Source organism: Populus alba, chromosome 3, assembly GCF_005239225.2.
Source record: "Populus alba chromosome 3, ASM523922v2, whole genome shotgun sequence".
NCBI lineage: Eukaryota > Viridiplantae > Streptophyta > Magnoliopsida > Malpighiales > Salicaceae > Populus > Populus alba.
This window is the reverse complement of record NC_133286.1, coordinates 19,797,904-19,822,654: the sequence shown is the minus strand read 5'-3', so window position 1 is coordinate 19,822,654 and position 24,751 is coordinate 19,797,904. Positions and strand designations below refer to the sequence as shown.

General features: G+C 35.8%; 2 protein-coding genes across 3 annotated transcripts; one reads left to right on the top strand and one right to left on the bottom strand.

The window, feature by feature from the left end:
• The first annotated feature begins 4,208 nt into the window (after positions 1 to 4,208).
• LOC118054662 (ABC transporter C family member 13) lies at positions 4,209 to 20,244 on the top strand. Of its 2 annotated transcripts, XM_073408096.1 has the most exons (36): positions 4,214 to 4,319; positions 4,561 to 4,602; positions 4,700 to 4,786; positions 5,252 to 5,407; positions 5,494 to 5,625; positions 5,899 to 5,999; positions 6,156 to 6,219; positions 6,926 to 7,171; positions 8,867 to 8,936; positions 9,170 to 9,230; positions 9,737 to 9,824; positions 10,754 to 10,872; positions 11,203 to 11,300; positions 11,421 to 11,487; positions 11,847 to 11,964; positions 12,086 to 12,202; positions 12,344 to 12,424; positions 12,520 to 12,732; positions 13,448 to 13,549; positions 13,635 to 13,702; positions 13,823 to 13,954; positions 14,043 to 14,190; positions 14,403 to 14,686; positions 14,850 to 15,006; positions 15,137 to 15,312; positions 15,386 to 15,497; positions 15,604 to 15,657; positions 16,680 to 16,802; positions 17,249 to 17,347; positions 17,570 to 17,662; positions 17,813 to 17,923; positions 17,993 to 18,154; positions 18,270 to 18,457; positions 18,637 to 18,826; positions 19,483 to 19,650; positions 19,829 to 20,244. In XM_073408096.1, the coding sequence occupies exons 1-36, from the start codon at positions 4,278 to 4,280 to the stop codon at positions 19,907 to 19,909; spliced, it is 4,350 nt and encodes a 1,449-aa protein (XP_073264197.1). In that variant the 5' UTR covers positions 4,214 to 4,277; the 3' UTR covers positions 19,910 to 20,244. The 2 variants fall into 2 exon arrangements, with proteins under 2 accessions (XP_073264198.1, XP_073264197.1); XM_073408097.1 differs by having other exon boundaries at positions 4,209 to 4,319; positions 4,561 to 4,786; positions 5,241 to 5,407.
• A 33-nt stretch (positions 20,245 to 20,277) lies between these two features.
• On the bottom strand, positions 20,278 to 23,595 carry LOC118054661 (probable N-acetyltransferase HLS1). Its single transcript, XM_035066310.2, has 3 exons — positions 23,223 to 23,595; positions 22,420 to 22,550; positions 20,278 to 21,834 (listed from the first exon to the last, which is right to left on the bottom strand). Exons 1-3 carry the CDS (start codon positions 23,442 to 23,444, stop codon positions 20,967 to 20,969), a joined length of 1,221 nt encoding a protein of 406 aa, XP_034922201.1. The 5' UTR covers positions 23,445 to 23,595; the 3' UTR covers positions 20,278 to 20,966.
• Between the last annotated feature and the right edge of the window lie 1,156 nt (positions 23,596 to 24,751).

Here is a 24,751-nt window from a genome sequence, read left to right as displayed (position 1 = left end):
TCACTCTTCACCTCTAATTGTCCACATAACCGGGTGTCTAGAGTATCCCAATTTTGCCTTCCTTCAAGGCATTAAATTTCCTCCTCTTAATAGTTCAGCACATGTAATTGGGCAAACATGTGCACCTTCTTCTTCATCATCTTCATCGACCACCATGATGACCTTCAGATGCCTCCTGATCGGGCAATCTCTCTTTAATAATTCACCACCGTCATTTTTGGTCTCGAATCTCAACGATCGGACCGTACCATTGCATCCGGAATGATCAAATTAGCTGGAAACATGTCTGGAATCGTCCAAATCGCACTTCAGACGGCTAAGATTTGATCAACACAATTCTGGCCTGAACAATGGCTCAGATTCAATCTCAGATCCGGTTGCACGTAGGATCAGCTACACTGGATCCTATCCCTCAGCTCGCGGCTCGGCTCAGCTCCAACTTGGCTCGACTCAACTCGGCTCGACGTGGCTCGGCTCGCGGCTGATGACGTGATAGGTGGGTCCCCATATGCTGACATGGATGTTGACTAGTCAATTCTTTGCTGACTGTGTATGCTGATGTCATCCTTGCATCATGCTGATGTCATTCTTTGCATAGCACTGTTTATGATACCGTCACTGTTCATGTCTACTGTTCACATGGGTCGGGTCAACTGGTATTCGGGTCGGGTCAACTCATCCGGGTGAAGAAGACGCGTGGGGCGCGTCTGTGCGCGTGGGCAGACGCCTTGCCGGAGAGTGATGGAGAGTGCGGCCATGTCCGACGTCCGATTTTGACGCCGTTTTCACTAGTGGCTTTGTCTCGGCCTCCTCTACACAGTGGTATGGTCAAAACATAATTTTGACAACTTTCATTTTTGAGCAAAAAATCAAACACCACTTAAACCATTAGCTCTGATACCAATTGTTGGGCGCGGAATCCGGGGACCGGTGATGTACTGATCTTTGCTCAACAGAGGGGAAGCACACTGAGACACAATATTTTACGTGGTTCGGCAAAACCGCCTACATCCACGGGAGAGAGTCCATTTTATTAGAGTAGAGAAAGAATACAATAAATACATGGAGGAGGATCTAATCACTCAACTCCCATCTCTCTTGCTGCCTTGCAGCTGCTGCAATGGCTGCTGCCATTGCAGCTGCTGCAATGGCTGCTGCCATTGCAGCTCCTCTTTCTCTCTTCACTCTTGCACACACTCACGTTTGCTCTCACTCTCTCACTCTTGCTCTCAAATATAAGCCTCCTTTATAGGCATTCTCCAGCCCATGTAGAGGACAAGACTCCCTTAAAACATGCCACCATTAGTGGCACTAATGATGCTGCCACTTGCTTGGTGGTGGTGGCCACTTTGTTTGGTGGTGGGGTAGTCCCACTAATGGCAATACCTAACAGTATTCTTTCCCAGGTCGAGTAATAATGTTTGAGTTGCTGAGTCTTGTAGTTCATTTCTACTGTTTTCTTACCGGGGCAATGATACAGAAATCAGAAGTCAAGCAAACATCTGTTCCAAAGCATGATGAATCTCATAATTCTTGCATTATTTTATGTGCTCCTGTCAAATTAGGAGCATGTCCTTCCAAACCAAAGGGTTAAACAGTAATGGGCTCAGTTAAGCATTGCATTCTGCAACTAAGCAGAGAATAGAACATGACCAAAGTTCCTGTGCGTTCTTTAAAATAGCCGCGTGTTCGTGCATTATTCACTTTATCAAAAGATACATAAATGAGATTTATGAAAGGAAACTAGGATTGAAGTGGGTATTAAATATATAGAGTAGGAAAAGATGAAAGAAAGAGCAAATCAATCTCCAACACCGAAACCTCGCGGGAAACTTCGCTGCTTGACTTTCAATAAGCATCTGATGTGTCCTTCTCTGCTTGCTGCTGCTAACTCAACTGCGCCAATCAGAAGATGTTTCAAGGTCAACATCTTCTTCCTACCAAGTGGCAGACTGCAATACCAATCATGCAATTAACATCATGGAATTCCAAGTGATCTTTTTATTGTCATCCATTGTTGATAGCAATATAACAAGCAATTGGTAGCTAAGGGAAGCAGGTCCAGCTTGTATGGAAAAGCAAATACATACCTCGCCAAGTGTGAAGCGCGTCACACTCTCTGCTTCATAAGAGTATGAGCCATCTGCTTGTTTAAGCATCACCTGCCATGGAATAAACTATTCAAACGTGGATCGGGTGAAAGGAGTGCATTGATATTGATGGAAATCAGAGAATTATTCGTAGAAAAGAACCATCATCAGTTACTGCATAGAAGATATAAAGGATGAACATGTCTTCGAAATAAGCAGAGTTGGGATGGCTTGGAGGAAGCTATCGAAGGCTAGCCTATCCGTTGCATGAACAAAGATCACCTAACTCAAGCCTTGGATACATAGCATTTCTAGCTGTGTCCTTTCTATATTCAAGTGAAGTACAATTACAGAAAACTATGCATGATTCTGCTTAAGAACTAGGATGAGGTAATCTACATCCAAATCATGTATGTGAACATAGCAAGCCCCTAAAAGCAATCATCCATGAACAGTCTGTTCAAGATTAGCAACATCAACTTATTGTGCCAGTAGAGAAGCACCGAAACAGAGCTATTAGGCCAAGATGGAAGGACACCAGCCTTTTCCATGAAATTTTCACAATAAACTACATAACCAAGATCAGAGATGGTGCAAGAACTAGTATTAATAAAATCAAGATTTATTTCGTATATTTTTACTACTACCATCTACACGTTTTGTGGCCTTCAAACAAATTATTATAAATTAGAAATGCAAAGGTTGATTTAATTTTTTATTTTCTTGGTGCTGGTAGAACACTGCATTAGGATATCCTGTCTACTGGGTTTGAAGAAAAGATTAGAACACATGTTTATCCTTTAAGACTTAAATTCAAAGAAAAATTGCAATTTTTTTTTTGTTTGAAGAGGTTGGCCTCACATGGTGTGCTTTCTAGACTCCTTTCCTTGTCCCCAAAGGGTGTAGCGTGATGGCAAAGGGCTTGAGATCTGCACAGTAGGTCTTGAGTTCGAGTCAAGGCGTGTATTTCTTGTAAGAGCCCGGGACAGCCGGGGTTTTACTCACTTATCTGGGCCCACAAAGTGCGCTTTCTGGAGGGTGGAGTTTCCTCGAATCCAAAAAAAAAAAAATTATTGGTATGGCGTTTGAGTGCGATCGGATTAGCTGTTAAGAAAAGGAATTTTGTTTTTTCTCTGGAGTTATTCCCGTACCATAACCTATCATGGAACACTTTCCTGACATGATGAAGCACTTTCCTTTTGCTACCATTGATCTTGAAAGTGCACGCAAAGCAGATCTTCAAAAATATTCCTTCCTTTTTCTATCATTGATCTTTTATTCGTCCTCGTCCATTGATGGGCAAAAAACGATAAAGAAAAGCTTCCTCAAACGCACCATGCTTCTCTCTATATATAAAAAAAGCTGATTGAAGTCTATACCCACTACAATGTTTGCAAATACAAAAGAGAGAAGATGCTTTTGTTCAGAAAAGAGAGTTAAATAATTAAAAAAAAAAAACAGAAAAAAGAAGAAAGCAATGGGAGGAAGAGGCTACGATGGGTTAACTTTGTCGATAATATTCTCTTACCTTTCCCGCTTTTCATGGCTGCTTCATCGAATCATTATTATGTGCATTTGTTTCTTCATGCGCCCTTGCGTTGGATTTTTTTATTTTTATTTTTTTTATTAGTAATGTAGAAATGAAAGAAATTACACTTTCTATTTCGTAATAGCCAGAAGTAACATGTGATATGTGAATTATTTTTTACAGGTAAATTCACTTTTTCACGCATGTCATGTTACTATGACAGTTTGAGATTATGATAATAAATATTTTTTAAAATATTTTTTTATTTAAAAATATAATATTTTTTTATTTTTTAAAATTTATTTTTAATATTAATATATCAAAAAAATTTAAAATTATAAAAAAAATCTAAATAAAAAAAAATTCAAAAATTTTTAAAATTACTCTTCAAACACAAAAACAAAAAATCTCTCATCATTTTTTTTTCTTCATTTAAATAGCAACTTTGAAACAATTGCCAGTCAATGTTAAAATTGCCCCAAAACTCCTGTCCATCCTCGGGTGATGTTAAAATTGCCAGTCAACGTGAAAGTCCAAAAGAAGGACACGTGGAGTTATACTAGCTCAAACAATTCCTCGACCGTTTTTCTCTCTGCTAGCCTACTGCAACACAGACACTTGTTGTTCTATTATGTTTTGCTCCAAAAAACTCAGAGATCATGGAGTTCAAGAAGTCCCTCTTTTGTCCTAATTCTCCCTTTGTACGTACTTTTCTCTCCCTCTCTCTTCTCTTCCCTCTTCTCTGCAACTCTCCTTTCCTCTCCTTATCATTTCCTCGATTACTACTCTGTTCAATTACTTTTTTTTTACTCGTGAAATCTCTGTTTGGTTTGCTAGAAAGTGAATTTCTTTAAGCCCGTGTACTTTTCTATTCTTGATATATTCTCCTTCTCGGTATTCTCTCTATTGTAACTTCCCATTTTTTTTAATTTTTTTTTCCAGGTATGGGAGGGAAACACATTCTCGGAGTGTTTTGATAATTTATATCCTTACTTTTTTTTAATACATATTGAGGTTTTGTTTGTAATGTAACGGCTTCTTCTATTCTATATATAAATTGCTTTTCTTTAGCATGCTTACAGTTCCAGGATTCAGTGCGAACGTTGTGACCATTGTTATAATTTTGGTGCTTGCAATTACTCGAAGCAATGCCAGTCGAGTTCCCAGGGTAGATTCTTTAACGTTTGATTTATTTGGTTGTTGAAAATGTAAAAGAAGGAAAAAAGAAGTAAATAAATGAGGGTTTGATGGCCCATTTGGCATGTTAAACTAAAATATGACTGCAAATATGAGTGTTCCTTTTGAAAATTCACTCGGACAACTTTTTTTTTAGCCAGCCAAGGAACCTTCTTGGATGATGGATCTTTGTTAAACATATCTTCTTGATTATTAAAAAAATCTACTTTCATTTGTTTCCTTAAACTTCTTATATTGTTTCTGCACTGTAAAACCAACATGTTGAACATGAAGTTGGCAAACCTCTTGATGCTTCACACTTCACTTTCTGTTATGACTTTCCATCTTCTTCTATTTTTTCCCCTTTTCTCACTGAATTTGAGTAGGGCCTCTAGATTCTCCCTCAAAGTAGTTGTTAAAACTTTAATGGATTAATATTTTTATAGTAATTGTGCAGATAAGTTGTACAGAGAAGGCTGTTTTTCGTTTTCTTCCTTTCCTGGGAGCACTTGTCTCATTTATGGACTTGATTTTGCTTGTGAATAAAGAACTTCATGGAAACTTTATTGCATATCATGAGTGGCTTTTCAGAAGTTCTCAATTGATAGTCTGGGTAAGCTTTTCTAATCTCAAGTTGTTTGTTTTGCTGCCATGAACTCTGTTGCATTAACTCAAGATTTCTTTCGTAAATTCATGCAGACAGTTATCATAATGTCATCTATGTGTACCTGCTTACATGATGTTTTTTGCAACCGGTTCCTATGTTTCTGGTGGATCATGAAATCACTATTAGGAATCCTTCATCTGCAAAGAACATTTGGTTCAATGGAGGTGATACTATTTCCATTTTTATTCCCTCTCTCCATGTTGCCGTGTCCTAGATTCATATTGATTTATTGTATTGCTTTTTGTTACGTTGGCTAATTGTTTTGTTCAGATATTGTAGAAATCAGATATCTCTGTTTTTTTTTTTCTCTGCAAAACAGAAATCATAAATTTGTAAAATTCCTCAGAAGTATGTATGGTGTTTAGACTTTTAGGCATGCAATATTTCTTTCTTTCCTGGTAAATGGAAGGGCGAGCTTGAAACTTCTTTGGCTGCAGGTCATGAAATGCCTTAAAGACAGTTGTGTTGTTTTGTTAGATGTCATGTTTGGCATATCGATCAACATTATCAGGATAAAACGGGCATCTCACAAGAGCAGGTATCACTAGTCAATTGTTTGCTTGTAGCATCCTTAAATAATGGGAGCCTCATCTTGTCTCCTATTTCCCCTTGAGTGTTATTCTGTATATACGTGAATGCTTGACCATGTCATTTTTCTAATATTTATTTCTATTGGCCATACTGTAACTTGTAGTTCAATGGAAGATCCACTTCTTTCTGTGTACACAGACATCGAGGAGGGTTTTCATGGAGACTCTGTAAGTAATTTGTTGTCTTTTTAAATTTCCTATGTAAGATCTGTGTTTTCTTTTCTCTTCTTTCAGAACTTAAAATTGTTAAATGGGTTACAGTCATAGTTGTTTTGATGTATAATTTCTAAATATTTCTGCTAAGGCAATGTATAGATAATCATTGTAAGCTTTGTTGTTGCAACACTTCACAATTCTAACGACACCACTATATATATATATATATCCACACATTTTTTCTTATGCTGCTTAGAAACTTCATCTATTTTAAATTTTTGAAATTGTGTTTCTTGCTAGTCCTTCCCCTGACTTTTTTCTGTAGCTACTTATTTTTTCAATTTGTGCAGTTGTTAAAATATGGCCAGAGTTTGTTTTAATTAGTTCTCTGTCCTGTATAATACAAAACCTGAACCTACCCTCCTTGATTGCTTTATTGGATATCTTGGCTATGATAAGCTCATAGTTTGTTAGATCAGGATGGTACATTGCATGTTGGATTACTCTGTTTGTCTTTGGTTTTCTTTAAGAATCAAATCTCCTTTGGGAAAAGGATGATATCACTGTTTCCTTTCTCATGAGTAATTCAGTGTCAATTACATGATTGAGTCGAGGCTTGTGTATATACTAAGATGCTTCTCTATGGTGCTGATTGTTAGTTTTTTTTCTCCATTGAAAGTAAAAAGTAGTGATTATTTGTGCCTCATGGTTTGTCAAGGGAAATGCTAAGAGCTTTTGGGATCACATGACATTCAGAACTATCACTTCTGTGATGAATCATGGAGTCATAAAGCAGCTTGGATTTGACGATTTACTTTCGCTACCTAATGACATGGAGCCTTCTACCTGTCATGATAAATTGTCAAGCTGCTGGAGAGTTCAGCTGAGCAGTCCTAACCCTTTCTTCTTTAAAGCAATCTTTTGTGCATACGGATGGCCGTATCTTTGTCTTGGTCTGCTTAAGGTAATTTAATTCCTTCAACATGAAGTCCTGTTATGCTATAATGCTTATATGCTAATGATGCTGATTCTGGTTTTAGCATAATTGTCCATTCATTCGTTAGATAAATATGGAGAGCGTGTTTTTCATTTGAATTGTGAATTGCTGATAGAACTCTTTGTTTTAAGGTCTCCCTCGGTTAGTTCTCTTTTTCATCATACTGATTTTGTCTCAATTATTTGATTCACCTACTGAAGGTTCTCAACTAAAACCCCTCGCCACTGATGATGAAAACATTAAGTAATATTCTAAAAAGCATGGGGAATGCACTGTAGCTTTCCCCACGCCTTTTACATATTAGTGTTCTTAATTGTTTTTTTTTTTTTCCTGTTTTTATTTATTTATTTTTTTTTATGCCTTTATGGTTTTTTTTTTTGCTTTTTTGTTTGTGTTTTTTTTTTCTTTTAATGAATTTAGTTTGTTAATGTGAACATTTTTTTTATTTAGTTATCAGACTTTCACGACACGGATCTCGGGTTTAACGGGTTAACCTGGTTTGATGAGTTAACCTGAATTTTTTTTTTTTTTTGCTTTTTTCCTTTTTAATCAAGTTTTTTCATTTAGTTTAGTTTGTTAATTTTTTTTTGTTTAACCCGTCGATTTTTTTTTCTATTTAGTTATTAAACTTTCATGATGCGAATTCCAGGTTTGATGGATTAACCTGATTTGACGGGTTAACTTAGTTGATTCAGATTTTTTTTTCTTTTTCCTCATTAGTAACAAGCTTATGTTTTTTGTTTGTTTTTGTTTTTTTATTTTTAATTATTTTTTTTCGTTTAGTTTAGGTTGCTAATGTTTAATTTTTTTCTATTTAGTTATTAGACTTTCATGACACGGATCCCGGGTTTGACAGGTAACCTGGTTTAACGGGTTAGCCCAGTTAATTCTGAGTAACCCGTCAATTTTTTTTTTCTATTTAATCCAAGGTTTAACGAGTTAACCTGGTTTAAAAGATTAACTCGGTTAATTCAGATTTTTTTTCTTCATTAGTTTTTTTTTTCTTTTTAATTAATTTATTTAATTATCACACTTTTATGACACAACCTTGCAGCCAGACCCGCATCCAAGGCTATTGGGTCTGGTATTGCAGCTAGACCTATTGGGTCATGCAAGTCTAATGTTATTATTAATATTATAAATATTACTTTTGGGTTAGGCGTTACAACCAAACCCAAGATTCTTGGATAAAGCTTTGCAGAAAGACTTAACACTTTTAGATCTTAGCTTTTTCTTGATATTTTTTATACAAAAAAAAATTAACCCGCGGCATCGCGCGGATCATGTAACTAGTATTCTTGAAAATATGTAGAATACAACACCATATTTGTGTCTTGAAACATAATAAAAATATGTTTTTTTCCCATTAAAACTGTCAGAACCCAAAAGAAAAGGATGAAAAGAAAATATAAACCAAGAGTTTGGAAGGTGGACTACACAGTACGTTTTTTGAGAGCACTTTGAAATTAGTTTGGCTAACAAATGTCTTACTTTTGTCAAAAATCTGCAAGCATAAGCTCTTTGATGATGAAATTATGTCTCACTAGAGGAAAATATATCTAAAGAAAAATGATGAATAATTTTCTATTAAATAACTTTCAAGCATCTGAGAGTATCAGAGTATAATGTATATGTTATGATGAAAATTTTAACTTTTCACAGGTGTTCAATGACTTTATTGGTTTTGCTGGACCACTGCTTCTTAATAAGCTCATTCGGTTTCTTCAGCAAGGTTTCCAGTGTTTGATCATTTTTTTTTTTTACTTGTAGTTATTCCAACTTTGATCATTTTCTCTGGAACTCTGTCAGTCACTTTATCTCTCTCTCATTTAACTTTTAATTTTGCAGCAATTACTTATAATGCACATGCATTTTCCTTTTTATTTTATTAAATTTTATGCTCAGTCATCCTTTTGGCTTTCCATGGATGGAAAAATGCAGTGACAATTATTTACTGCTTCTCAGATTCTATGCGATGGGACGGCTATCTTCTTGCATTATCTTTGGGCCTCACCTCTATCTTAAAGTAAATCTTTCTCTTGGTATTAATTGTTATATCATTATTTTTTCTTCTCTCTTTTTACCTTTTATTCCTATTCCCCACTGTGATTGAATTCCAAATGTAATATCATTGTTTCTCTTTTGCTTCCTGTTTTTTTTAAAGTTCTGATCAAAATAGGACTAGCATGCAGCCTAGAAGCAGTTTTCCAGATAAAAAAGCCCTTTAGAATTATATATTTTTCAATCATATCTTTTGTTAATTTCTCAGGAAAGGATTGATACAAGTAGAACACATTTCTTATTTTGGTAGCTGTCAACCGATAGCTATCATGGGAACTGAAAGGCTTTTCCAAACCAGGATCTTGGTTTTTTTTTCTTTTTCTCATCCTGCAGCAGATAGCTTTTTGGATCAGCTTCGTCTTCGTATCTGCATGGTCATTTGGAGCAAACATTAAACCTTGACAAAGTGACAAAGACATAAAGTTTCTTTTTAATGTTGTCTCTAATGCTGTTTCTTGTCCCGATTTTCAGATCCTTTTTTGATACACAATACTCGTTTCTTCTTGGAAAATTGAAGCTAAAGCTACGATCTAGTATCATGACAGTAATTTATCAGAAGGTAAATAATAATTATTCTCCTGTTTGGGTGTCTCTTTATGAATGTATGCAATTCAGTGAATATTAGTAGTCTTGTTTGATTGGACTGAGATCAATGTATTGATCTTTAATGTGAAATTAATACCTATTGAAATTAGTTTTTCACAAACTTTGTTATCTGCGAAAAAAGTTACTCAAACTTTTCAGAAATAAGCTATTTGCTATAACTGTGATTACCAGCCTTCTTGCTTCCTTTGTGACAAGTTCTTTGTCCCTTTGAAACTCTATCACTGTCACAAGTTATTTTTTCAAGCAATCACAAATTCACCATCTCATTTATTGTAATTTCAGTAAAATTTTCCAAATTTATTTTGAACTTATCATCAAAAACAATTTTCAAACTGTGTATGAAAACTGATTAATTCATGAATAACAGTAATTCTTCTTCTTCTTCTTCTTTTTTATCTTGCTGTTCAATTTCTAAACTCCTGGGTAGCAATTGCTAAACACTTTTTTTTGCTTGTGGATTGTCATTTTCTGTATTTCATCATGCTCTTTCCATTCATACCTTTTATTATAATACAATTTCTTGCAAAAGTAAGGTAATACTATCAGCACACCTGGAAAAAGGGTTTCCTGGTTGGCAGAGAAGTCTTTTATACCATTTGGCTAACATATGGTATTAGATTGCCCAATTTCTCACTTGCGACACCATAGATTTTAACTGTAGTATTTTTTCATTCTCAAGAAACAAACAAAAAAAATCTAGTCTTTGCTTTGGAAATGACAGAAAATCCTTCCTAGATGGCTCAAGGCTTCTCTTGCTCTGGATGGATAGCATGTTATTTTATTATTTGTTTTGTCCTTTGACTTGTGTCTTCAATTTTCTAAGCACGCTATGGCTTCCACTGCTTATAATCAGTATTACATTCATCGTTACTTTTACTTTAGGTCCTATGTGTTACCCAATCAGAGCGATCGAAATTTTCTGAGGGGGAAATACAGACATTTATGTCAGTAGATGCTGATCGAACTGTCAACTTGTGTAACAGTTTCCATGATATGTGGAGGTACGAACATGATCTTGAACTTGTAAGACAAATGTTATTATTCAGCTTGATTTACCTACTATCAAAGTCTGTTCCCATTCTTTTTTTAACACAAAGTGGTTGAGCGAGAATATATAACAGCCAGGTACCCTGTCAAATGTTATTTATTCTTATTACCCAAAGTCACTATGTTCAAATGATATAGTATCAATCAAAGAATTTTTCAGTAATATTTTTTGTAGGAATGCCAGTTTGTTTTCTGTTTTAGTTTCTTTGAGACTGACTTGCTTTTCTGGTAGCATCATCTTTGTTCAATATTGTGATCATATCAAGCTCCTGTGATTGTTTCAGCTTGCCTTTGCAAATTGGAGTGGCACTGTATCTTTTGTATACACAAGTCAAGTTTGCCTTTCTTTCTGGACTGGCCATAACCATCCTTTTGATACCAGGTACTATCCAACAAAATCTTGATCTCAGAACTTTCTTTGAATTATGCATGGGTTGCCATGATGATATTCCATGGGTTGCAGCTTTAAGGGAATAAATTTACTGAATTTTCTTTTATGCAGTGAATAAATGGATTTCTGAATTGATTGCAAGTGCTACTGAGAAAATGATGAAGCAAAAAGATGAGAGGTATGAATTTATATTCCTATATATGAACACTGCAAAATGAATTTGAGATTCTCAGAAGTCTGATTATTATAACCTAGACCATTGGTATGCTTGCCTAGAAATGCTCAATGTCTTCAAGCTCATGCATGAGTGTTGTGACTAAGTAGACATATGAAGCTAAGCAATGCGGTCCTCTTGTGGTGACTGGCTAGTCCCAACTTGAGCAAGTTTTTTCTTGGATTCCAAATGTCTATTTTATAAGGAGAAAAGATCCATCTTTCTTCCTATGTGATTACCTTCGATTAACAATGTATACAATATAACATGACAGGATTAGAAGGATTTCTCTGATTAACAATGTATACAAGATAACATGACAGGATTAGAAGGACAGGAGAAATCTTGACTCATATTCGAACTTTAAAGATGTATGGCTGGGAGCATCTTTTCTCTAGCTGGCTGATGGAGACTAGATCCTCAGAAGTCAAGCACTTAGCTGTATGATAGTATACTTTTATTCTTCTTCTTCTGTCTTTGAATAATGCATTGTAAGACACTAGTTCTTTTCATCAGCTGCTCAAATATTTTTTATTTATTATGTTTGGCCCTTTCTTGTCAGACACGAAAATATTTGGATGCCTGGTGTGTATTCTTCTGGGCCACAACACCAACTCTTTTCTCTTTATTCACTTTTGGACTTTTTACTTTGATGGGACATCAACTTGATGCTGCAACGGTATTATGATCTTATTTATATGATGCATTGATAATAAAGTTCTCGAGTTCTTTTTCTATTTTAATAATTCTTTTGCTTGTTCCCCAGCAACCATGAGGTAACTACTTGGAAAGTTGATTAATCCTAGAATCTTTCTTACAGGTCTTCACTTGTCTGGCTCTGTTTAATAATTTGATCTCTCCTCTTAATTCATTCCCATGGGTCATTAATGGATTAATTGATGTGAGTTATGCTTATCTTGTGCTTTTGGGAGTCTAGATTATTGTTCTCAGTAGTTTTGATATGGGTTGCTGCATTTTCTGTTCTCTGTAAGCCAGGCCTTTATATCAACTAGACGGTTGAGCAGGTTCCTCTGCTGTTCAGAATACAAACATGTACTCAAACAAAAAGCTGAATGTGAAGATATGGCTGTCATAGTGGATGATGCTTCTTGTACTTGGTCAAGCAGTGAAGAAAAGCAACCAAATCTGGTGTTGAATCATGTGAATCTGTGCCTTTCAAAGGGTTCATTGGTTGCGATAATTGGAGAGGTCAAATCTTTGCTTGATGTTTTCTAACAGTCAATTTCTCCCACATTTCCGTATATGTACTGACTTGATGATGAACTATCAATTGCTTGTGAAACATTGTGAGTTGGATGGAGGTAGGAATAGGATACTCACCTTCTGTGAGAGTTTTTCTTCTCTGTTTTTCTTGATAAAGTAATGAAGAAATTTTAACTTGCCTGATTGTACATGAGATAATAAACTCAGATTTTCTTGTCCATCTTAATCCATTTTTTTCCCCTTTTAACAGCTTAGGTAATAGGAACTATAGGATTTTAAGATGTGGTGTAGAGACTTGGGTGATCCTTTATGTGCAGATTAGTACATTTGTGAAGAGATCTTAAAAGACACACCCATGCACAATTTATACAAATGGAAAGCACATCATAAATAGGTGATTAGTTCATCTTCTTTGCCACCTTGCTTCATTACATCAATGGTTTGGCCAAGCAAGCTTACCTCCCATAACACTAAGACCATGTTGCTATTAATTTTCAGAATGAGATATAAAATCTTGAAACACACAAAATACCATAGCAATATGAAGTTATGAACATGATTCTAATAATAGTGAACCAGTACATAGATTTATAGTTTTATTTGATAAGAGGATGCTTCAATCAGACCTCTTTCCCCATGAAGGATCTTATTTCCGTATTTCCTGCTTTCGTTATTCTCTTGGCTGACTTCATCTATTCAGGTTGGTTCAGGTAAATCATCCTTGTTAAGTGCAATACTAGGAGAAATGACGCTCATCCATGGATCAGTTCATTCAAGTGGATCTGTAGCATATGTACCACAGGTTTATGGAAATTTCTTTTTAGGATTCTCATGCATTACACCTTTTCATTCAAACGTTTTTGTACTGATATCTGCTGGAATTGTAGGTTCCGTGGATTATGTCTGGAACAATACGTGACAATATTTTGTTTGGGAAAAATTATGATTCAAGAAGGTATAAAGATGTTGTCCTCAAGATTTTCATCTTTCTTCTTTAGAGAATTTGTATTTCGTTTCTTCTTTTCAAGTCCAAGTCATTTAGTTTTTCTTAATCCTTTCTTTCTACCTTGAGAAGATATTCAGATACAATCCGGGCCTGTGCATTAGATGTTGATATTTCACTAATGGCTGGAGGTGACATGGCTCATATTGGATCTAAGGGAATTAACTTATCTGGTGGACAGAGAGCTCGTCTTGCTTTAGCAAGGTTATATTCAATTCATCTGTTCATTTTAGCTAGCTTCTCAATGATTTTTCTTGAACCTTTTCTATTTCTTCCAATTGACATGCAACAGGGCCATTTATCAAGGGTTGGACACTTTTATGCTTGATGATGTGCTCAGTGCAGTCGATGCACAAGTTGCTAGGTGGATCTTACACAATGCTATTCTTGGTCCTTTTATGGACCAAAAGACTCGTATTCTTTGCACCCACAATGTACAGGTAGATGTCTTGGATCCTTTTCTTTTCTTTGGATATCCACATGTCTATTTAAGACCAAGTTGAGCCCAACTCTGAGCAGAATTTACTGATTGATTGAAAGTAAGGATTTGAGACAGCAGTGCTAGTCAAGGAAGAACAGTTCGGTTTTTATACTAAAAGAATTTTGTGACATATTTGAAAATGAGTGTAAAGCATGCTTTCATCTGTCTCAGGCAATTTCTTCTGCTGATATGGTAGTTGTAATGGATAAAGGACAAGTGACATGGGCTGGAAGTTCAGCTGACTTGGCAGTTTCATCATATACAGCATTTTCTCCCCAAAACGAATTTGATGCACTCTCTGATGTTCAAGGGAAAGAACTGAGCATGGCTGATTCTATTCAAGTCAGTCATAGTCACCTTCCTGAGAGGGATTCTAATCATGTTTCAGAGGAAGTACAAGAGATCGTTGAGGCTGAGTCACGGAAAGAGGGCAGAGTTGAACTTGCTGTATACAAGTAATTACTTTTTTCAATTAACTTTTCATGGCTCAAATGAGTGTCAACAATTTCGAAGTGGAGGTGGTCAGAGCTTTTTGATGTAATTTTTCTCCGAATCTCTGATTAGCAAAACTACAATTTAGTTTTATTGTTAATTTTTACAATTGGTGTCCCTCTGCAGGAATTATGCAGCATTTTCTGGTTGGTTCATCACAGTTGTAATATTTCTCTCAGCTATTCTAATGCAAGCTTCTCGTAATGGAAATGATCTGTGGCTGTCATTTTGGGTTGACACGGCAGGGAGCAGTCAGATAGAGTACTCAATTTCCTTTTACCTGGTAATTACTTTCATTTTTAATGGTAATACTGCGGTGTTTACTTAGTTCTCACTTCAACCTGCATTTATGAAACAGCACAGATTAAATTTTATGATTGCTTTGCAGTAAAATTCCACTGTTGACAGTGCAGGTTGTACTCTGTATATTTTGCATTATAAATTCCGCTCTAACATTGGTAAGAGCATTCTCCTTTGCGTTTGGTGGGTTACGTGCTGCAGTTCAGGTGCATAATACATTGCTTAATAAGCTTATTGATGCACCCGTACAATTCTTTGATCAAACACCAGGTGGAAGAATACTTAACAGGTGAGTAGGAATGCTCTTAGTGATTAATTTCACTAATGTTTATCCGGTCAACTCATTTTACTATGCTTTGTAGGTTTTCTTCAGATCTCTACACAATAGATGATTCTCTTCCCTTCATCCTCAACATTCTCCTTGCCAATTTTGTTGGCCTGTTGGGAATAGCAGTAATTTTGTCATATGTGCAGGTAATATAAAAATTCTTGCCTCTGGTTTAATGATGCAGAAATTTCAATTCCTTTACTTCCCCCACCTTGAATCTATTTTCTTAAGGGGTTCTATCTATGTGTGCAGGTCTTCTTCTTGCTTCTGCTATTGCCATTTTGGTTTATCTACAGCAAGCTACAGGTAGATCAATAAATGCATGACTTCAAAATTCAAAATTGTCGCAGTTTCAAATTTCAATTTTAGTGTCAGTTTCAATCCAAAAATCAAAGCATATAAGTGAAAAGTCATGCTTTGAGACTTCTATTTTAAGCACCATCGAAAAAGTCACATTCTTGGATTTGGCCTTTGTGAAAATCAGTTGGAATTTCTAAAGTTTTCACCCACAAGTAAAGACATTAAATTTGCAAAATCTGGGTGCTCGTTTCTTCAGAAACTCAATTTCTATATTATAGTAATGTTACTGCCTTGCCAGCCACTCCCCACCAACATCTTTGAGCATTCCTGACATCCACTAGTTAATTACCAACATACAAGGATACATCCTTGGGGAAGTGAAATAAGTGAATATAAGATGTTATACAACTGTGGATGATGCCTCATAGGTATATGAAGACTCCAGCTGGACTGCAGGTCAATCATTTGAACTCAGTAAAAATGAATACAAGATGTTACAGATCTATTGTTAATGTGAACACTTCAGAAGCTTTAAGGAACTGTAGTTTGACTGGAAGTAAGTTGGTTAGTCTTCAAAAGGAAAATGAGGTGAACATGACATATATTGATTAAAAAGTTCCATGATTATCCAGAACAGAGCCCCACTTGAGTTTGAAAAAATAGAGTGGTGAGCTTTTCCAAGTATATTGCGATTAGGTTAACTGTGTCTTAATCTTTCAGGGAAGATGGTGCGAGAGCAGTCAACTCAGATTCCAAATTCTTCAATATGCCATCTTCTTTGATACATTCTTAGTCCTAACTGATGCTCATGTTAAGATCAGCAGCTGATGCCTTCTAAATCACTCTCATTTACATAATCACACTAATGTAACTGAAGGAATGAGATTTGTTAAGAAAAAAAAAAGATTTAAATTTTATACCATGTTTTCGAAAGTCATTACAGCTTGTTAAGATAAGTTGCTGTAATTTGTATCTCTCTTATATTTAGAGAGCTTTGAACCTGTCTACTTAAAAAGCTGCCTTTTCAGTTCTTTTACAGATCAACATCAAGGGAACTGCGAAGGCTGGACAGTGTTTCACGTTCTCCAATATATGCAACCTTCACAGAGACACTCGATGGAGCATCCACCATTAGGGCATTCAAGTCTGAGGTAGATATTTGGCTGTTACATTTGAGAATAATTTGTTATAATGGCAACCTGTTGAATTTCTATTTCTCTTCAACTGTATCATATCAGAAAAGGAAGAATAAAAATAAGAAATTGGAATTAGTATAGCTAACATAATATGGAGAAATTCTTTAAAATTATTTAAGTGTCTCGTCAGGAATGCTGATCCTCGATGTGTAGTTTCTGCTTATATGGTGTATTTCAAAGTGTTTATGATGTATGTTTAACTTCCAGTTCGTGACTGAATTGTTTAGCCATGAGATATGATTGTGTGCTAGGCCTAAAAGTAGATTAAGGGGATAGTTTTTTTTCTCCTTCTCACTTATGTGATGAGTTTCTATTCTCGTTGTTATGAAGAAAAGGTGTTTCTAAAACTTGCAATAAAATGAAAAATAAAACAGAGACTGAACAGTGCTGATCGTGAACAGGACTTTTTCATGGAGAAATTTATTGAGCATGTGACTTTGTATCAGCGAACATCTTACTCAGAGATAATTGCAAGTTTGTGGCTTTCCCTGCGTCTCCAGGTATGTATATCTTGGAGAGGAAAAGATTACAAAAGTATGGGATATTGTAACTTTTTATGGGGAATTTTGATTTTCACAGTGAGAAATCTATGTCGTTTGAAGGAATTCAGTGCGTGAATTTTATATTTTGTATGATTTTTTCAATAATAATTACAGTTGGAAGTGAAGGGTGGCATTTGCAATTTGTTTTGGTTATTCTACTAACCAGTGATCTTCTTTTAGTTGTTAGCAGCAGTTATCATCTCATTTGTTGCCCTGATGGCTGTTATTGGATCTCATGACTATTTACCAATCAGCTTTGGCACCCCCGGGCTGGTAAGGCATCAGTCTCATCTATCTTCATTTTTTACTTAACCCATTTTATTTCCCACATTATGGTAGTTGCTTGAAGCAACGATCTGATATAGACAAATGCCACTTATTTTGAATTCAGATTATAGTTCAAGATGGTATATTTGGTTGCAGGTAGGTTTGGCTCTCTCATATGCAGCTCCAATCGTGTCTCTATTAGGAAGTTTCTTAACAAGTTTCACTGAAACTGAGAAGGAAATGGTATCTGTTGAGAGAGCTCTTCAGGTATAAGATAAAATTTATTTATTGCATGTCCTTCTCTGTTAATTACTTACTTGATTCTACTCTCTTTAGTATATGGACATTCCCCAAGAAGAACTCAGGGGATCTCAGTCTCTGAATCTAGACTGGCCATTTCAAGGAACGATTGAGTTTCAGAATGTTATGATGAGATATATGCCGTCTTTGCCACCTGCACTACATGGAATTAGTTTTAAAGTTCCTGGAGGGATGAAGGTTAGTGCTCATATTGAGACTTGTGTTGACCACTACCCAACATACATATGATTTTGTGTTTGGAGCTAAAGTTTTCCAATGTTAGGTTCTCATGCTATGTAGTTAAATTGAATAGGTTGGAGTTGTTGGGAGAACAGGTGCTGGCAAATCTAGTATTTTGAATGCCCTTTTTCGCCTAACTTCAATATACAGTGGTTGTATTGTCGTGGATGGCCTTGACATAACTGATGTTCCTGTTAGAGATCTCCGTCGACGCTTTGCTGTTGTTCCTCAGAGTCCATTCCTATTTGAAGGGTCATTAAGGTACAGTTTAACTGATCATTTGTCCTGGCATGAGGTGTTGGATCAAGTGCTTCTTTCATACCTGTTGAAGTCAGCAGCAGTCATTCTTTGACTTGAAATAATTGAATAATATCTTTTTTTTTTTTTTTATGAATGAATAATATCAACTACTGTAAATAATTAGTCTTGCAAATTTCTAGGGATAACCTAGATCCATTCCAGATGAATAACGACTTGAAAATCTGGGATATTCTGGAGAAATGCCATGTCAAAGAGGAAGTAGAAGCAGCAGGCGGACTGGATATCCACGTAAAGGAATCTGGATCATCCTTTTCTGTTGGGCAAAGACAGCTCCTTTGCCTTGCACGCGCTCTTCTTAAATTGTCCAAGGTAAAAGAAGCTTAAAAAAATCTAAAGAATGAATCTCATTTAGCAATAGGGCTGAGTTCTTATGGTTTTACACACGCAAATTTCAAGAAAATGTGGTTATTTTCATGTATAAAAGGTTGTTTGATGGACATTTTCCGAAAAGGTAACCTATTCATCCAGGGAAGTGAATATAATTCTTTGAAACAATGATTAAATACATGTGATGCAGGTTTGTACGAGACAATGAGATGTATGATTGATCAAGAAGTCAAAAGGCTCCTTGATCATTTTAGAAGACCTACTATGATTTGCTTCCATAACATTGGATTGATCGTGGGTGATCTAATATTTTTGCTTTGGTCGAGTATCATGGGATAATATGTACTAGTCATGGGGAAACCTTGGATTTATATTTTGCATGGTTATCTGGGATATCCTCAATGTTTTGTTATCCATCTATAGGCTGAAACAAAATTAGGGTTTTATACAAATTTAGTAAGTGACCATTCTCTTAGTTACAGTTTCTTACGACCCAAGTTAGATCAACAGACAGTCTCTTTTGAAATTTTAAGAAGACTTTGGCTTCGTTAGGTTTGTAGACGAAACCGAGGGGAAGAGTGCATTTACATGAGAGTGTGCTTGTGCGTTTGGAGATTGCTGACATAAAAAAATCTCAGGTACTGTGTTTGGATGAGTGCACAGCCAATGTTGACACTAAAACAGCTTCAGTACTACAAAGTACAATATTCAGTGAATGCAGGGCCATGACGGTGATCACGATTGCTCATCGCATTTCCACAGTTTTGAACATGGACAACATCCTTGTTCTTGACCGTGGAAACCTGGTACGCTTATTTTCTGTTTCTGTTTTGAGAAATTCACACGCTGTTTTTTGCTTGACATACATATTAATTATCCTACGTCTTAGTTTAATTGGGATCTTGATTGTTTCCCAGCATTTTCAATATCTGTTCTTCAATATACATGAAGAGTTCCTCAACATATATTTCTCTGATTATGTAGGTTGAGCAAGGTAACCCACAAGCTCTTCTACAAGACGAATCCTCCATATTTTCAAGTTTTGCTAAAGCTTCAACAATGTAGTTGTGGAACTTGGTGTGGTTCACAATGCAAAAGCCTAATTGATACGAAGTAACCACACAAGGTTGTTTAGAATCAAGCTGACCATGAATGAAGCTAACCATGAATGATGGACCTTGTAATCTGGGAATCGAGACTTGTTAGTTATTGATAATTTTCTTTATGATCTTTTTTTTGTTTTTTCAAACCATAGGAATTGCATTCCTTGCCTGAAATATTTTTTCTCTACAAGTTGAGGGAATGCCGCTATGGAACTGGATTTGATTGATTGGTAAGAATTGCAGCTTAGCTTAATTTGGATTGAAAATCCATTAATATAGTCATAATTTTATCCATAATTATCTCTAGAACTAGCCCATGTTTGACCAGCCAAGCAGACAGAGGACCCCCTATGTTTTTTATCTCTCCCCCAATTCGAATATAGCCAGCTCCACTTGCCAACGGTATTTCTATTTTTGTCTGTATTTGTTTAAGATTCAAGGCTATGTTAGAGCCTTTGTTCTTTATTATTTCTTCTTTCATAGAACCTAAGATTAATGTTTCATAGAGCCTAAGATTAATGTTTGATAAAGAGACATGTCTCTTTTTTCCTTGTTTTTTTTTTTTTTTTATAATAATAATTTTTTTATTTCAAAGCAGTAATTGAGAGATCTCATTTAGCAGGCAAAGATATTTCAAGAAATGAAAGGATGCTGATCTCCATCGCAAATTAAACAATAAAGAACCCACAAGCGCCACGCTCCAGAACCCGACAATAAAATAAAACCCTAAATGCCATGCTCACATATAATAAAAGCATTCGATCTCGATCCCGCTGCCATCTTCAATGTCAGGCGGAGTACCGTCTTCGCTACAGTTGGTGTAGAGAGGAGACCCCCGCCGTTCGTTGCCCATGAAACAGGATGGATCAAAGCCTTGCAACTGAGTTCAAATGACTTGAAAACGTCTACCTTTACAGACATTCTTTGAGGGTTGAAGAAAAATCTATAGAACAAGAAGATACTTATGTTTCCATTTTTTACTTTTATTCTATGTATGTGTTGACGATGGCTTGCGGCGGTCAACTATCCCGTGGGTCAACAAAAATGACCGGTGAAGAAGATTCACGTTTCATCCAATCCGGCGGCTCAAACTCTCTATCAACATCTGGTTTTTCATCAGCAAGCTTCTTGATGCACCACAAATCTTCAGCCCATGAAAATTTCCTCCAGTGTGGGATCACCTCCCTAACAGGGTCCCTCTGGCCCACCTCAGCCACCACGGCCCCACACCCATCATCATCTCTAGCCATGTTATGTGCAAATGCACATAGAGCCTTCATAAGCCGCGGTGCATTTTTACCTTCCATGTGCAGCCCGTACAAGAAATAAACACCGAATTGTCTAAATACGTCAGGAAATGAAGGCAGCCTTAGCCATGGCATCCAAGCATCTAACAGCCTCAAGCCTGTGCAACATGCATGCGTTAATTTAGACACTCCCTTGGCTTGTAATTTGAACACTTCTTTAGTGTTCCACACGCTTAGTATGGCGAAATTTGAGGGCAGGATTCCTGTTTTCGGATCCCATTGAGGGAGACAGTTCTTGGGCACAGCCATGAATGTGCCCAAATTGAGCTTACTAGACAAAATTGTGCCAATATCTTTAGCGAAGAATTCTGCATCGACAAACAGTCGAGAGTAAATTGTTTCTGCGAGTTTTGGTGTGAGTCGGAATGTTGCGATGCCGGAGCCTAATGGCTTGTAATGCGCGTGAACCGGCTGCACTAGCATGGCAAGAGTCCTAAATTTTGTGTAACAACACTTTCTTGTGAACAAATTGATGGAAGATTCATTGGTGCAATCTGTAGCCATGTATGAATACTCTGCACCTTGTTGCTTACACCTTTTTTCTATCTCTTGAACCAATTTTAAGCCAATGCCAAGCCTCCTGTAACATCGCCAAAGCTGAAAGTATTAAGAAAATGTAAGCATGATATAAATTGTTTGATGGTTTTTGTCCGATGTGAGTACAAAAGGTACCTAGGGCTGGTAAAATAAAGGGAAAGTAAGGAACATTTTTGAAGATTATAAGGGCCATTATAGAATTTAAAAATGAGAATTTGTGATCATGGATACTTATAGTATATCTTAATTATAAGCTTTTGCCAAAGGAACTGTGCATAGTGGCCTGTGCTTATAGCTACAAGACCCCCATAAGAATTATATATTAATCAGGTTAACTAATGAATTAATTAGTTATTTTTTTATAAAATAAACCCTAATAACTGCAGTTCAAAGGGGAAGGAGAACCCAAAAAAAGAAAAAGAAAACAGTTTTCATAATTGTTTGTTTTCAGGTGAAGGCTTGTCCATGCCATGAAACAATTCGTGAACACTGTAAACACCCAAATGACACTAATATATTGCACTTCTTAAGCTTCTCTAATCAAGTAGCGGAAGAGAAGTAATTAAATGCAAATGATCAGGAAAACAAAGAAGTACAAACAGTTTTTGAGAGAAAGAAAGACAGAGACCTGTGAGAAGGAGAAACCCTCAATCCCAGAATATAAGCCAGCTTTACATAACCTGAACTTCCTCTTGTCACGGTTTTTATACAGGCTCTTATTACCCCTGCCATCTCTCCTCCTTCACCGCATTCAGCAACCTGTAAACATAACTTTGTCACTACGCAAGGGGAAAAGAGGTAATTTTTCACTATCAGATCTAACAGTTTTACCAACAAAAATTTTTATCGGTATTTATATTAATATTTTGTTTGTAATTATTTTACCGATAGAATCATGAACAGAAACTATCCGTCAAAAAAATATTCACCGGTAAGTTCTAGTCTTACAGTAATTCTGTCATTAATAAATTTACCGATAGATTTACAAATAGACCATACATGTCAAAAAAATTTACCTGCTTCAATCCATCAGTAATTTCCTTGGTAATATTTAGGATATTGCCAAGAGGATAATTATAGGTAATTAATTTCATTGGTGAATTACAGTGGTATTTACAATAATTATTTTTTAACTCTCTAGAATATACCGACGTAATAATTTCATCGGTAATTTAATAGCTGCTGCCTGTTAGAGTATTTTTTGTAAATCTTTTCAAACTCTCTGGATCCAGCCACAATGTAAACTTCCTCCTCCTATCTTCACAGAAATACCTTCAAATCTCTTATTCAAACCAAGTTCTTTTTACCTAGAGATTATGTGATCATGCAACATGAATGAATTTTGATGCATTTCTCTTTTTACTAACTTAAGTGTAATATAGAAAGAAAAAACGAGGTGGAACTGATTAAAATGGATGAACAGCTGCTTACAAGCATAACATGAGATGGAAAATGGCGAATCCGACAAATCGGATCGCCCATAAGATCAGTAACAAGTGAAGGCTTTCCCCTTTGGCCAATCTCACACCTCTTTTCCATTTCCTCTACAGCCACCTTGTCTCTACCTTCATCATACTCTCTCACCACCGCAAAATTCTCCGTCTCGCCGACCAGCAATGTTGGGAAATTGTCTGCAGCTATTTTTAGTGACATGGTTGGAAAAGGAAAATTTGTGTTAGCTAGCGATGTATAGAGATTAGAGATTGGTGAATATAGAGCTCAAAAGCTGTCACACACAGTGTGGTGAAGATCTCTAGCTCACCATATTTTATATAGTATTTAAGGTTCAGTCGTGGACCTCTTAACCAGTATTAGTTGGGAATTGTTTTTATAGCTAATTAACCATACATACATGCATGCATGCATATTTTGTAATGTAGTCGTTATAGTTATATGTATTTTAATAAAAATATTCATTTTGCAAGAGGACAAGAGATTTGTTATAAGTTAAAATCTTTAAAAAACCAAAATCACTATAAATATAAAAAAAAAAAAAAATATGAAACTTTTATCCATCCATGTTTCCACTTGCCAAAATTTATCACAAGCATTTATATAGAAAAAAACTAAAAAACCCTAATAATCTAAAAAAAAAAAAAAACTAGAAAAAATACATTAGTGTGTGTGAATGTAGTTATAGGCAGACAAAATCATTATTTGGTGACTAAATTGGAGATGTGTTTACCAAGAAAAAAAATTAAATTGGACCAACAAAAGCATAGTAGTTTTCCCTAAGCATGTTTAATTAGTTATATACATCTCCTCACCGATGTTTTTTTTAATGGAATGGATCTTCTTTTTAAGTCAATTGAGAAGCAAAATCTTTGTCCGTAGAGTAGCCGTTCCAAATAATAACATTATATTAGTTTTTCTTTCCACCAATTATTGGTGAAGATGGCCAGAATCATGCATGCCCATCACGACGTATTTAGTGGAACATGTGAGATGGTCATGTGCTTGGAATAATATTGATAACCATCCCAAAAGGATTATCCATTCTTAATTAAGATTAGTTTATGTATAAAAATGGTAATTACGTCGAAACATGGAGACATGTGAATGCTTTTTAACCTCGAAGGTTTCTTTGACAAAAAACAAAATAAAATCTAAGAGACCTGTCTCTTTATCCTTTGTGGGGGATTGAATTTGTCTTTAAATATTAGAAACATGAAACATGATGATGCAAGAATTGTTCATGCATGGGAATCGAACCGATCTATTCTAGGAAGCTTTATCTAACGCGTTATGATTTGTCCTATGTGAAGGGTGATCTTACTGAAGATGTTACGAACAATTTGGTCAAAGAAGAAGGCATCAACTATCAGAAATTGAAAGTGAAAGGCCAGCAAAACAGAAATGAAAATGAAATATTTCACATTTACAGTGATGAGATATAATAAGAATTGATATATGTGGTGTTTGATTATTATTTTTTTAGATAGAAAAGATGGAGAGAAATA